This window comes from Passer montanus, unplaced genomic scaffold (assembly GCF_014805655.1).
Source record: "Passer montanus isolate IOZ18808 unplaced genomic scaffold, ASM1480565v1 scaffold35, whole genome shotgun sequence".
Lineage (NCBI taxonomy): Eukaryota > Metazoa > Chordata > Aves > Passeriformes > Passeridae > Passer > Passer montanus.
The window spans coordinates 8,681,990-8,696,570 of NW_024368263.1; the positions used below are offsets into that span (position 1 = coordinate 8,681,990).

Here is a 14,581-nt window from a genome sequence, read left to right on the forward strand (position 1 = left end):
CTGTGCCACACTGAGGGGATGAACCTCAATGTTCTGGCAATCTGTGATGCCTGACCTAAGTCACCCTGCCCAGGGACTGCATTTCCATGGGGGAACTGAAGTTCAGACCATTTGAATTTAACCTGGGTCCTCTCTTGGAATCTCACTGGTGCACACTGGGTAAGGGACCAGCAGATCTAACGTGTGGTGTTTTCTCTAGGACAGTTGTTTTGGGAAATAATCCCATTTTCAGCCCCCAGCTTTGCCCCCAGCACTCTCTGTTTCCCTGCTGCTCAGGCAGGGTGTTTTGTCCATCAGTTAACCCCAGCTTTTATCAGCTCCAAGTGCAGCAGGCACAGCTCAGACGTCACTGGGAATTTGGGCACCACAGCTCAGGAAAGGTAAAAGCAGCCAAGCAGCAGCTCTTCCTTTCAGTTCAGTTACATACCCAGTGGGCTTGTTACTCTTTGCCCTAAAGGAAAACAGGAAGAAACTCCCACCTTTTCCCAGAGCTTTCCTTCCTGGACACCTCATCACTGCTGCCAGCCCCATTCCCTGTCCCTGGGCAGCTCCCTGGCATGGGGCTGGGCAGGGAGCACCCACCCCACCCCAGAAGGTGCTGGAAGGCCGAGCTGCACTTACCCCACTTGGTGGATGTGCATCCCCTTGTTGGTGGGGCTGGCAGGGGCCGACTGGGTCAGCGAGGAGGTGTCCAGGATGCGCTGGGGGCGAGCGTTGACCGTGGCCTGGGGACAACACAGGGAGCCTGAGCAGCTGGCACGGCCCTGGCACAGCCAGGCAGGGCAGGGAGGGAGTTCTCTGTGGCTGGGGGGCAAAACAAAGCCCCCAGGCTGCTCCCAACAGCAGCTGCTTCCACTGCTGGCTCAGGCAGGAACACTTACCCGAGAGTGCCTTTGCTGCCTGCAGCCAGGAGCTGCCCAGCAGCCCAAACACAGGGCAGGGGGACAGGCTGGGCTCCCCTCAGTGCCCCCACAGCCACCAGCCTTTCCCTCCCACCTCAGGACTGAGTCCTGCAGCTCCCATAAATCGTAAAGCACGTTCTGAGCCTGGAGGAAAGGAGGCTCAGGGGGGTCAGGCTCTGCTCAACGCCCTGACAGGAGGGGGCAGCTGGGCTCTGCTCCCAGGGGACAACAGGACAAGAGGAAACAGCCTCAAGTTGTGCCAGGGGAGGGTCAGGTTGGATATTGGGGAAAAGTTCTTCATGGAAAGGGCTGTCAGACATTGGCACAGGCTGCCCAGGGCAGTGGTGGAGTCCCCACCCCTGGAGGGATTTAACAGCCATGTGGATGTGGCACCTGGGGACATGGTCAGTGGTGGCCTTGGCTGTGCTGGGGGAATGGTTGGACTGGATGGGCTCAGAGGGCTTTTCCAGCCTAAATGATTCTGTGATTCTGTAATTCAGCCTCAAGCCTTCCATTAAAAACACCTGGACAAAGCAACCTGGGCTGAAGCAAACCTTCCTCTTAAGACTTTTTGATTTCAGGAAGTCTCTAGAGGCCAGCACTGGACCCTGGGTCCTTGCTGTTTGTTTTGGTGCTCACAAAAAGCAGGTCTGGGCATTTTCCAAGGCTCAGGCCAGGAAGGAGAACTGCACCATTCCCATCTGCAGCATAAACACAAATCCCAGGGCAGCCTCAGCCTGGGAGAGGCCCAGCAGTGCCTAATGAGCCCGGGGAACAGAAGAGCAGCAGATTCCTGCAGGAAGGCTGCACGCCTGGGCAGCCCACACACCGGCTGCTCACACCCAGCACAGCCCCAGAGCCCTTCTGGAGAAACAGAGCCACAGCCTGGCTCCAGGAAAAACCTGAGCAGGACACTCTGGTCTCGTTTGATAACAGCAGTCACAGAATCACAGAACACTGGGCTTGGAAGGGACCTCTGGAGATCACCCAGGTCAGCCCCCTGCCAAGGCAGGGCCACCTGGAGCCAGTGACACAGGAACGTGTCCAGGGGCTTTGGAATGGCTCCAGAGGGGCTGGGTTGGATGGAACAGCCAGAAGAAATTCTCCCCTGTGAGGGTGGGCAGGCCCTGGCACAGGGTCCCCAGAGCAGCTGTGGCTGCCCCTGGATCCCTGGCAGTGCCCAAGGCCAGGCTGGACAGGGCTTGGAGCACCCTGGGACAGTGCAAGGTGTCCCTGCCATGGGATGAGCTTTAAGGTCCCTTCCCACCCAAGCCATTCCATGGTTCTGCAATCTTTAGTTCCCCAGCACTCTCCAGATGTGGAAGCCCATGGAGAGTCAGCCCAGCTGTTCCCACTGAAGCCCCCAGCCCCAGCCAGCTCCCCCAGACCCGAGCTGTGCTCTGTTCAGCTCTGCCAATGGAAGAAAACCTCAGCTGGCCCAGCTCCAAAATGAAGCCTCTCCTTCCCTGAATTTTACAGTAATGAAACCAAAATATGAAACCCCTGGAACATTCAAGTGTTTTACATCACCTGAGGCAGTATTTTTGTTTAAGCAAGAAAAAGAATTTTTGTTTGCATTCACTGGTAAAACTCAACCCCCGAGCAGGCAGTGCTTGCACACACCGGGGAGGAGCAGTGCCCACGTCCAGCACTCCTTTCTACATCCAACAAGCTCCAGCAGCACGAAGGAAAGGTCTCAGGACACAGTTAGCAAGGATTTAATTGTCCCTGATTTGCATCAGACACTGGCCTGAGCATCAGCTCGTGCCTGAGCTCCCACAGAGCCCGGAGCTCTCGTGGTCCTGCGGCACCGCTCACAGAACGGGGCCAGGAACAGCCAGGGAGGGTCTGAGCCTTACAGCCCACTGTGCTGGGCAGCTCACAGGCTGCGTGGTTGTGTTCTGGGGGTTTTGTTTTCATCACAAAGCCTCGTTAGAAGGCACCCAAGGCAGGTGGTGGTGGCCAAAGCAAAGCCCCCGACATGCGCAGCACGACCCCGGGAGCGAACGCTTTTCTCAGGGGTCTCGGGGCTAAGGCAAAGGAGAACAAATCACTTTTGTTCCCTGAAGCATCCCCAGATCAGTGCCCTTGTCCATGGGAATGCTTCCTGTTTTCCAAGCCTGTTGGAAGAGCCGTTGCCTTAGGAAGCAGGGGCAGAGCAGCTGGCCCAGCCGTGCAGGGGGAGATGCAGGAGACCCCCAGAGCCTGAGCTCTGGGACTCGGGTCAGCACCAGCACAGCCAGGCCCACACTCGTTAGAGGCAACACAGAATTCCCCCATCAGCCCCAGCATTCCCTAGGGATGGGACAACAGAATGATCACAGCTCCTGCTGGCTCAGCAGCATGGACACCAATACTGATACTGATCCACCTCTCCACTGGCCAGGGAGCAACTCCTGAAAACACATTTCAGTCAGGAAAAGCACAACTGCTTCCTCTTTATATCCCTTTTAACAGTAGGAGACAACACTTCATTTTGCAAAGAGCCTACCAAACACAGAACTGAAAGAGTTTCATGCATCTAGAGCAGAGAGAGGGAAATCTTCCACCTTTTCCTTTCCTTCTTGCCACCATTTGGCATCTCCAGCCTGTCATTTGCTGCACCCCTGTCTCTCCAGGGAAGGGCTGAGCTTGCTGCCCCCACTGCCAAGAGAATCCTCTGTCCCAAACCCAGCCCTTACCACTCACTGCCATGTGCACTTCAAACAATCAGAGTTCAACTCGGTAACTATTGTCTCAAGAGAAAAAGTCATTTCAAAGCAGAGACCTCTGAGGCTTTAAGATGGCAGTGCACAATGCTGGCATCTCTTACTGCAGCTCCAGCTCCACAGCCCTGGGCTGAGGATCTGGGGTTATTCCCTGGAAAGGCCCAGTAAGAGAGTTCCCATTGCAATGGTTCATGGTCTGGATGCTTGAGAGGCCAGAAAGGTTCACACAGAGCTTTCTGTGCCCAGCCAGGGGACACACAGGGTGAGAAGATGTCCTGGGGTGGCCTGGCCTGGGCAGGGGGAAGCTGCTGCCCCAGGGTGTCACCTCCAGGGACATCTTGCCACCCCCAGGATGAGATGGGATGAGGATGGAGGTTTAGGCACCCAGCCTGGGCTGGGGTGAGGAGTGGCAGGGGTCTGCATGCTGACTCACATGTACTAGTTCACCTGGGTTGGAGAGCCGTTGTGGCTTCAGTCTGCAGGCCAGTCCCACTTGCATTATCTAAATCAGTTTGCAAACGGATAATTTAATGAAGGATACTTAAGGTTTATCCCAGGGACTGATCTAGACAAGTAGACCTCTAAACTGGACCTACTGTCCGAGGTCTGCACCTCATTTATACCCTAAGACAAGCCCGGGCCCTCCCCCATTTATTCATTTTACCTGATCAGAGTTCAGAGCAGAGTTTATCACTGTGAAGCATTAAAAGCTCCTTCTGCTAAAGGCAGAGCCCTCCAACAGACCCATCCAGGTCAGTCTGCCTAAGCCTTGCCTAAGCATGAAAAAATCCACATCCAAACACCTGGCAGGCACAGGTGAGCAGGGACAGGCACATACCTTGTAGGCAATGCTGTTGAGAACCTTCATGGCCAGGTCGGACACGTCAGGATAGGGGTCAGCAGCCAGGTGAAGGAGCACTCTCCAAATTTGGGTATACACACTGTTGAAACTCACACCTAGAAAAATAAAAGCCACAACAACCCCCAAAACCTGCAGCACATGACAATCCATCAACACCGAGTCTTTGATCTGATGTGAGAAAATTCATTAGAACTCCAAACAACCTGATGGCATCTCAGGGAACATCAAGAGAGGAGCTCAAAAACATCCCACATGGGCATTTTGGCTCCCTTTTGCCTGTCTGTGAACTCTGCAAGGGCTTGTGAAATCAAAGTGGGAGGAAGCAAAATAAATTAAAGACTCCCTAAATCATCCCCAGTCAAACTGCTGCTTTTCCAGGCTCCTGAAGCAAATCACCTGGAAAGGCCAAGTGGATAATGTTGGGTTTCCTGAGCTGAAATACTTAATGGTGTAAACCCACAGTTACTGCCCTACAAATAAAAATACAAAATAAAAATAACCACAAATAACTGTTGTGGTTATTTTTCTTGAATTGTCCAGGGGCTTCTACACTCTACAAGTTTACTAAATGTTTAAAGCAAAGCTTTAGGAGTCGAGCCCTCAGGAAGCAGCGAGTCCAACTCACTCTTTCCTATTGACATTTGTATCAATTCCTCCAATTTGTTATTTAATGAGCACATCAGCTGTTCGGTATTTCGGCAGAAGGGACTGACAGATTCAAAGTACAAATCAAATTAATAAGCATTTGCAACAACCGACAAAATTCTGTGAACATTTTATTTTGCTGCTTTTGGGCGAGGGTTTGTTGTTCTGCCTCCGAGCCCTGCCGGTGCCTGATCGTGCAACGCCCCGCTTGGGAGTGCAGCCATTTGGACAATGTTAAAGTGGTTGCACTAACAACAAAAAAGAGCTAAAATAGAGATTTTAGATGAGTCACAATCAGTGCTAAATGACAGATCAAGCTGTTACTGCTTTTCCTCCCGTGTTTCTGGAGGCATCTAAATATAAAGTTGGGAGAAAGGGCCCCTTGGTCACCAAGCAGCTCCTCACCTGGCAGAGCTACACCTGCTCCCTAAACCAGCAGGGCAGGCTGGGACAGAGCAGTTCTGAGCTCTGGCTGAGGGCAGCAGAGGCTCCAGGAGCCTGCAGGCTGCCCTTGGGCTGAGAGGGGAACCTTCCTCTGCCCCAAGTGCCCAGAGTGTGACAAATCACTGCCAAGGGCCAAGGCAGCCCCATAACCCAGCTCCTCCGTCTCCCCCCACCTGCAGAGGGTCTCTCTCTCTTCCACCTGGCATCCAAAGGATGTTCCAAGTGGTGTCTGCTTAAATTTGCACCTGGGGATCTCACAAGGGAGTACCTGGCCTGTGCTGTTTGTGTGCTGGGGGTGACCCATGCAGACCCTGCAGCTGATCCCAACCTTCCCAAGGCAGGCCAGGGACAAACCAGAGAACCCCACAGTGCTTGGGACAGACCTTGAAGTCTGTGTGTGGAATGCACCTTAAAGCCTGTTCCACACCCTGCCATGGGCAGGGACACCTTCCACCATCCCAGGTTATTCCAATCTGGCCTTGGACACTTCCAGGGGTCCAGGGGCAGCCCCAGCTTCTCCAGGCACCCTGTGCCAGGGCCTTACACCCTCCCAGGGAAGGATTTCTCCCCGTATGCAACCTAACCCTGCCCTCTGGCAGTGGGAAGCCATTCCCCCTTGTCCTGGCACTCCAGGCCCTTGTGTAAACCCCCTCCCCAGTTCTCCTGCAGCCCCTTTAGGCACTGGCAAGGCTGTAAAACCTCTAACAATGTAAATTGTTATAAGGCTGTAAATTGTAAAGGCTGTAAACTTATATTTATATAATATTGTATAATATTTATATAATACTGTAAAATTGCAAAGGCTGTAAATATATAACAATGTTAAATCCTGGAAGCTTCTATTACCAAGGAAAGAAAAACTGGAGGGGGGAGGATAAAGAACAAGAAGGGAGAGAGGCAAAGTGCTACAAGGTGTGGGAGGAAAAAAGGCTCAGCTCGTGAAGCAGCAGCCAGGTAATGTCTGAGGTGTGCCCAGAGCTGTGCCCAGAGCTCTGCCTCCCACACTCCAGCCTGTTACATAAGGGCCAGTGGGAAATCTGGATGCCTTCAATTCTTTAAAGCCCTTGAAAGAGAGTAAAAGGAAAGGGAGAGAAGGAAGAGTGAGGGGGGCACCCAGATGATTTCCCAGGGGCCCTGATAACCACCTCGATCACAGAGGAAAAAACCCAACGACATTTTTTATACATCTAAGTGTCAGAAAAAAACCAAATTTTAAGCAGAACTGTGCCAGTGCAATTCCCTCTTCAGCTGGCAGCCTTTGAGGAGAACACAGGGAATTTCTCCAAAGGCACCTGGGGCTCAGGGCTGGTGCTCCCAAAGCTGCTCTCTCCTGCTGCCACTGCCCCACTGTCAGAGCAGGAGTGACACATCTGACACAGCTCCCTGTCAGATCCTGAGCTCCAGTTCCTGGGAAAAGGGAGCAGTAGAGGTGGCAGGAGGAACAGCAGCTCCATTTCATCTTTAGGGCTCCAGTGCCCAAACTGTCCCTGAGATACAAACCAGGAGCTGAGCAGGGGCTGGGCACTAATGGAAGCAGACAGCTCTGTAATTAGTCACTGACTCCCAGCCAGTTCAGTGCACCTTGCAGGGTGGGCTCATGTTTACAAAACGATCCCTCCCTGCTAAGAATGTCAAAAATAAATTGCCTGCCTTTCCCTGAGCTGGATTTTCCCTGCACAGGTTGGGGTCAGCTCACCTGTGAGCCCTGAGGATGGGCTGGGCTCCAGCAGCTCCAGGGAGAGCCACAGTGCATGCAAACCCCACTGCTGATGGCTTTATTTATTCCCTTTGGTTTGCCAGGCTGGGACAGGGTTTCTTTCCAGTCCCCTGTAAAAATTACTGCAGTGATTTGAAGCCCCACAGATGGGGCAGTTCCACTTCCCACTGGCATGGCAGCAAAGCCAGACCAAGGGCTGCTCCCTGCTCCCCTGGCCCCGAGTCAGCTCCTGGGGAGGGACAGGAATGAAACCCTCACACAGGCAATGCTGTGCAGGGAAATGCAGCTGAAACATTCCAGGCTGAACAGCCCTGAGGATTTGGGGAGCTGCTTCCCCTCAGTGCCAACCACAGGTGCTCAATGTGCATGCCACAAACGCCTCCTCCTGCCAGGAGGGACCCCGGGTGAAGGGGACGCCCCAAATCCCCACAGCTCCCTGAGCTCTGCTCCCTGCAGGCACAGCCCAGCCCCTGAGCCCTCCTGGGGCCCTGCAGGGCTCACCCTGAGCCCTGGGCAGAGCTGCAGCTCCCTGTGCTCCACAGGAGCCAGGAGCAGCTCAGCAGCAGGAATTCCTCTTGACAGGCACCCCTGGGCAGAGCTGGCACCACCCCCAGGGACACAGCCCCCTCTGAGCAGCCCCTGCAGCAAGTTCCCATTCCCAAACCCCACCCAGATCCGTGGATTTTGCTGCTGTGCTGTTCCCAGCTACACACACTGCTGGCTGACCAGCTCCTTCTCATTATCTCTGTGCATTAACACAGAGTAGGAGGCTCCCCTGCCCCAAGCTCTGCTTCCTGCACCTCAGTGTCCACCTCCACCTCTGCTCTCCTCATCCTCGCTGCAGCAACCTCCGCCCTCACTGCTACTCAGAGGCACATCCTGGTAAGTGGCAAACAGCCCTCCACCCCCAGCCTCTCCTGCTGGAGAAGACAACAATTCCCCAGCATTTCATTGCTCCAAGATTTATTTTCCTCCTTCTTTGATCACTCCTTAAGATAATCTTTCCAGAGAAGCTCTCTGTAGGACAAAGGCTTTCATCGTGCAGTTTGGATATGAATAATCAGCCTCGAGGTATGCAAACCCCCATTTAATTCCATCCCTTTTCCTATCTTAAAACTGAACATTTCCAGGACACCAAGATTAATGAGTGGCTGTATGGAAAAGCAGCAAGGCTCAGCTTCCCTTCCAAAATGATGTCTTTGTTGACTAACCACAAACTGCCTCTTGCCAGCTGGAAAAGTGGGCCAGAAATAAATGTCTCTCCTGGTACTGGTCTGTCTGGCCAAGGAGCAGCTGCCAGAGAACACAGAGCTCGGCTGAGAGCGTGTGCTGTGGCATTTGGGGAGCCATAATGGGGACATTTGGCCCACAGCTAGCTAAGGAACTGCTTGTGAAATGGGACAAGGAGGAATGGAGAGGTTCTCCTCAAGTTTTTGGGCAGAAGTACGTGGTATGATTCCTCAGTGCCAGCATAGAGACTGATCCAGAACAACCCCTCACATGCCAGGTTCTTAAAACTGCCAGAGAGGAACAAAGACCTGAGCTTCAGCAGGTTGTGGCTGCTCCTGGATCCCTGGAAGGACCCAAGGGCAGCTTGGACAGGACTTGGAGCACCCTGGGGTAGTGGAAGGTGTCCCTGCCCATGGCAGGGGTGGCACTGGATGGGCTTTAGGGTCCCCCCCAGCTCAAACCATTCTGGAATTATGTGATCAGTGAATCAGCTTAGGACAGGAATGCAGAGCACAGAACACAGACTGTGGCTGAAAATTTCTCCTTTCCCTCTTACACACCAGATTCCTGCTTCACTTGGAGTCTCCCCATGTGCTCCAAAAACCTTTTCCATTGCTCTGGCCATCTCAGGTGCCTGGCAGAGGCATTACTGAAGAGCCAGAGCCCCATTGCCTCCTTCAGAAGACAAGAGCAGAGCACAGCACTCCTTCAGGCACAGGTCTCTGCCCCAGCGGCCTCCCCAGCTCCCCTGCAGCAGCAGCTCAAGGCACATTGAGGAGCAGGGTTAGCCTGGGCTGCAGAGCTGCGGGGGTGGCTGGGGCTGTGGCATCTCTCCTCGGGGAGCAGGAGACAGGGCTGGAGGATGGTGATGCTTCAGAAGGAATGAGAGAAGCCTGGCTTGCAGCAGGCAAATGGGGAGGTAATGGGATTCTGTGCGAGTCATGAATTTTAAACACTTCTCTAAGCTCTGTGTTTCCAGCTGGGTCTGAGCTCTTTGATGGATCAGGAATGAGGGAGGCCTTGGAGAGCTGCTCTCTCTTTCCAAAGTTCCCCTCACCACCTCCAGCTCCTCTCCAGAGCCTTTTCCAGCTGGGCTGCACAGCTCTTGTGAGACACACACCAGCCATCAAGCACACACCAGTGGAAATGGGAAAACTCAAGTCCTAGCTCAAGATGGAGAGACATTTCCTAACATCCCTGCCATGCTTCAGAAGATCCAATGTCATTACTGATAATCAAAAGCAAATTAACTGATCAAGTTCCTAATGAACTCATGATTTTAAACTGCCACAGGGGCTCAGTAATTACAATCCCTGAATCTTTCAACTTGGGAGAGCCAAATCACCATTAATTCTCCTAGAAAACAGAGCAGAGAAAATGTTTCTTTGGTCAAGGCAAAGGTGATTTTTCCCTGAGTTACTCTCTTTGCACTGATTTGTGAAATATGGGCCCATTTACTGATTACAGAGGAAGTACAGAGACTTCCCTCAGCATTTCCCTGTGCATGCTGCTTTCCCTGGAAGGAGGCCATTCCAAAAGCCAGGTCCTTCTGCATGCTGCCTGTGGTGCCGTGCCAAAATGGCTCAGATTGTTTGAAAAGCTACAGGTAGTTTAAAACCAAGCTGTTGTGGCCCCCACATTTTTGTGCCTGAATTCCTAACAGGATTTCATTGCAGCTTAGACCTGGAGCCAACAGCTCCCACTGCCATCCCTCTGCTGGGGTGAGCCAGCCACACACAGCAGGGAGAGCAGGACCCCAACCTTCCCCCAGGGCAGGGCAGGGCAGGAGGGCTGTGCTCCACTATGAGGGAGTTGAGGGAGGAGTAGGAGCTGACTCTTCTCATCTTGTCGATGGTCTCGAAGGACAGGATGTACTCCTCGTTCTCAGGGCTGCCCAGCGTGCTGCTGGCACTGCTGCTCGTGCTCAGGTTCCCAGGGGAAAAGGCCACAGAGCTTCCAGCTGCCAGGACACAACAGCAGATGCTGGAACGAGGACTGGCAAAAGAACAATTTTCACCCAGACAAAACAGCCCTTTTCTAAATCCTGCCACGCTCAGGGAAGGAAACCCCTTACCCAGGGGGCGAAGCCACAATTCTCCTTTTTAATACTGAAGGATTAAACACAGAACAAGCAAAAGATTGAGTTAAAAATCCACTTATGCTTGGAAGCTGGAAGGCACATTTTTAGTCCCCAAACACTCAGAAAAATCAATGCTAATGACCAGAAAATTGCAACTAATTATGAGGAGGCTCCTCATCCAAGCCCTCGGAGCTGGACAGTTTGGGCTGTGGTGTTTCCTGGCTGTTCCAGCCTGTGCTGTGCTGTTTCCTGGCTGGCAGGAGGGGCACGGGAGGCGCCTTACTTACACTCCTCGTTGAGGCTGAGGTTCTGCAGGCTCTTGTTGAGGCTCCTGGCGCTGGTGACGGCGCGGATGTTGCCGTAGGAGCTGACGGAGCGCAGCCGCGGCGTGCAGGGCCCGTCCCGCACCGGCGTCAGGCTCCCGCCCTCTGCGAGGCAACAGCAGCACTCAGGGTCATGGCTGGCACCAAACCCAGCCCCTAACCTGGGTTGGTGCCCAGCAAATGGTCATTGAAACGCCCCTGACTGAACAGAGTTTGTCATTCTCTGTCAGGCTGAAGGGGGACACGGTGTGGCCGCGGGTCCAGCACAGATCCCGTGTCTCTGCTGTCCAGGAGGGGAGTTTGGGACATGCAGCAAGGCCAGGTGAGCCCAGCCTTGCCAGTGCCTCCCAGGGGCTCTGGTGACTCCTCTCTGCAGGTCCAGCCCCTGTGTCAGGACAGTTGGCCTTGCCCAGCTCCTCTCTGCTGCTGCTCATCAAACCCCTCCTGGATTTGCTCATCATCAGGAGATATGAAAATTCTGGTTTCCTGACCAAATTTCAGGCCTGATCTCAAGTCATATTTCACCCTGAGCACACACAGTCCCATGGGCTCAGAGGAGCTGCTCTGTCTCCCTGCAGAGTGGCTGCACTGTGGTGGGGGGCCAGTGCTTCCAGAGTATCCCACTTCAGGGCTCTTTTGGATCAGGAAAAGCCCTGTAGAAACTCATGCAGTGTTTATTTCCTGCAGCAAATGGGGAGGAGCTCATTTTCCAATATGATTCACTTATTCAGAGGACAAGGAGACCAAACCACTGTGCAGAGACAACACACAGTCTTGTCTCCAAGATTCTCCTGTTATCCTTCAAGACTTCCACTGCAGTTTACATCTAAAGAAAAGGTGAGGTCAGAGACAACTTCACCATGACATTTCATTCCTCACATAAAGCCTCAGACACAACAAAAGGGATGGGGCCACAGGCTCAGAGCACAGAGTTCTTCCCTTCCTTGTCTGGCCCTCCCAGCAGCAGGGCTGGCTCATGGTGTGCTGGAGCTCTCACCAGGTCAGCGTGACACTGAACGTTCACGTGTGACTCCAGAGGGGAGAAGGAAAACGAGCCTGTGTGCTGCCTTGACCAGGATCCTTCAGCCTCGAGCTGAAGGGAATCTCTCTGAATGGACAGGAGGCTCCTGGTGAGCTGCAGCCAAGGCTTAGGTGGGGACTCAGTGCAGGATGGATTTCTGCAGTGTAACATCTCACAGGGCTGAACAGACACCACATGTCCCCTCCTTGTCACCCATCGTGTCACAGCAGGGCTCTTTAATAAACCCCACCAGCAAGAAGCTGTGTTGGGAAAACTCCTTAAATAATTTCCGAGTACTTTCAGGCCCTAAATTTCCTGGCCAGCCAAAGCCAAGCCCCCACCTGGAGCAGCTGGAGAAGGGAGAGGGTAATTCTTCTCCTCCTCTATGAACTGCAAGGCCACGGTGCAGAAATTGCTCTCGTACTGAACCACCAGGTGACTCAGGGCCACCACCAGCTCCTGGGGAAAGAGCACAAGAAACATCTCATGGGTACACAGTGGGGAACGAGGGACTGAGGGCAAACACTGACCAATTGTTGGTGTTACTGGGTGGCCACCCAGGGTGGTAATTCTCCCTTAATTCAAGGGGTGAACTGCAGAAAGGCAGAGGACTCTGTCTCACACCTAATTCCTCAAAGTCTTTCCTACCTGGACAGGCTTCCTCCCTCTGGAGTAGCCTGCTCTGGTGGGAGGTGTCCCTGCCTAGGACAGCAGGGCTTGGATTGAGATGAGCTTTAAGGTCCCTTCCACCCCAAACCATCCTGGGGATCTGTGGCTGATTCTGACAGTCTGCCAGACTGATGGAGTGCCACGGCAGCCCTGACCTGGCCCAGCCCACACGATGTGTGTGGTCCCTCAGAGGCAGGCTTTGTGCCAGGGCTGGGGGCTCTCAGCCCCCCGTGGCACAGCTGGACCCTCCTGGCACTGCCCAGCCCCACACAGAGCTCAGCCCCTCCAGAAGACACCTCCTGCCTGGCCCCTGGGAGCAGCAGGCAGGAGGCAGAGCTGCCTTGGCTGCTGTCTCTGCTCAGGGACTGATCTCCCAAGGAGAGATTTATGAATCTCACAGAGCATTCCGTGTGACACGCAGCTCTCTCCTGAATTAAACTGATTAAATGCTGGAACGAGACAACAGAAATGAATCTTTGCAATGCGGCTGACAACTGCCAGGGTGTTGATGTTCCAGTAAAGTAAACACAAACATTAGGACACTTCAGAACAGCCCTCAAAAACAATCCAGAATGTCAAAAACCATTTAATGTACTATTGATGTATGATGGTGCCTCAGAAACTGTAGCTCTCTCAAAGCTGGAGAGTGGGGAAGCAGCTCTCTGGGCACAGAGAGCAGGCACAGACTTTCCCAGAAAAATCCTGGGAAGCTGTGTAGAAGCTATGAGAAACTTAGAGGAAAAGAATTCAAACAATTATTATCTCTCTTTTTGTAACCATTGTTTACAGATATGGTTCTCTAGAGTGTGTTATTGATAACCACCAACAGCGTGTGAAAAGTTTTCACTTTGAGACCAATCAGGTCTTAGGTTCACCATTGCTTCTATAAGAGCTGTTGATATCTAATAATAAAGTGTCTTTCATACCTTCTAGATCATGGAGTCAATGCTAATTATTACCCAGCTGGGGGCCTGCTACCACAGGAGAGCCACTCTGGAGCAGCCTGTGGGGTTCTAAAGGCAGGGAGACCCAGAGTTCCCTCATGCCCTGCCCAACCTGTGGGGTTCTAAGGCAGGGAGAGCCATTCTATAAGAGCTGTTGATATCTAATAATAAAGTGTCTTTCATACCTTCTAGATCATGGAGTCAATGCTAATTATTACCCAGCTGGGGGCCTGCTACCACAGGAGAGCCACTCTGGAGCAGCCTGTGGGGTTCTAAAGGCAGGGAGACCCAGAGTTCCCTCATGCCCTGCCCAGCCTGTGGGGTTCTAAGGCAGGGAGAGCCATTCTCTCCCTCATGCCCTGCAGACTGTGGGGTTCTGAGGCAGGAAGAGCCATTCCCTCCCTCACGCCCTGCCCAGGCTGTGGCTCTGGCAGCAGGGGCAGCCCCAGGGCCCAGCCCAGCCCCTCACCTTGCGGACCATGGGGCTGCCATCGTTGATGAGCTGGGCCAGCATCATGGCCACGTTGTGGTCGATGGTGGTCGAGTGGTCCGTGCGCTCCGCTGAGTTGCCCACGAAGGTGCCCAGAGCAAAGACTGCAGCACAGCGAACCTGGGGACACAAACAGCCCTGGCTGTCCCTCTGCTGCCACGGGGCTCTCATTTTTTATCCCCAGCGCTGCAGACCTGAGCTGCTGGGCCAGGGGAGCCCCTGCTGAGCAGCAGCCCCAGCAGCCTCAGCAAACTGGGTTTGAAGCACTCACAGATGCAGGATATGGTTAATTTCCCAGAATACTCAGTGACCTTCCCATGGGTGACTCTTCCAGTTGGTGTTGCCTTGAATATTAATTAACAGGAATAAGGTACACACACAGCTCCTGTTGGGATGTGAATCTTTTACAGGAGTGCTGATACTGTCCTCAGTTATGGGCTTAGGTGATGGAAAATGGAGAAAAATCAGGGAAAACTCTGGAAATCCACCCCACCTGTGCAGAAATACTCCTCAAAAAGTGGGGAGGATGGGGCCAGGGACAAGAAG

General features: G+C 53.3%; 1 protein-coding gene across 3 annotated transcripts in view; it reads right to left on the minus strand.

The window, feature by feature from the left end:
* The window catches only part of RPTOR (regulatory associated protein of MTOR complex 1), a 101,732-nt gene that overhangs the window by 28,405 nt on the left and 58,746 nt on the right, over positions 1-14,581 (minus strand). For 2 of the 3 annotated variants that reach the window (XM_039715967.1, XM_039715965.1), the window contains exons 17-22: positions 14,015-14,155; positions 12,274-12,391; positions 10,876-11,016; positions 10,313-10,468; positions 4,449-4,570; positions 622-725 (exon numbers count right to left, since the gene is read on the minus strand). In XM_039715967.1, coding sequence (XP_039571901.1) covers positions 622-725; positions 4,449-4,570; positions 10,313-10,468; positions 10,876-11,016; positions 12,274-12,391; positions 14,015-14,155 — 782 coding nt within the window. Of the gene's footprint in view, positions 1-621; positions 726-4,448; positions 4,571-10,309; positions 10,469-10,875; positions 11,017-12,273; positions 12,392-14,014; positions 14,156-14,581 lie in introns of all 3 variants that reach the window. The other variant, XM_039715966.1, reaches the window with a different exon arrangement.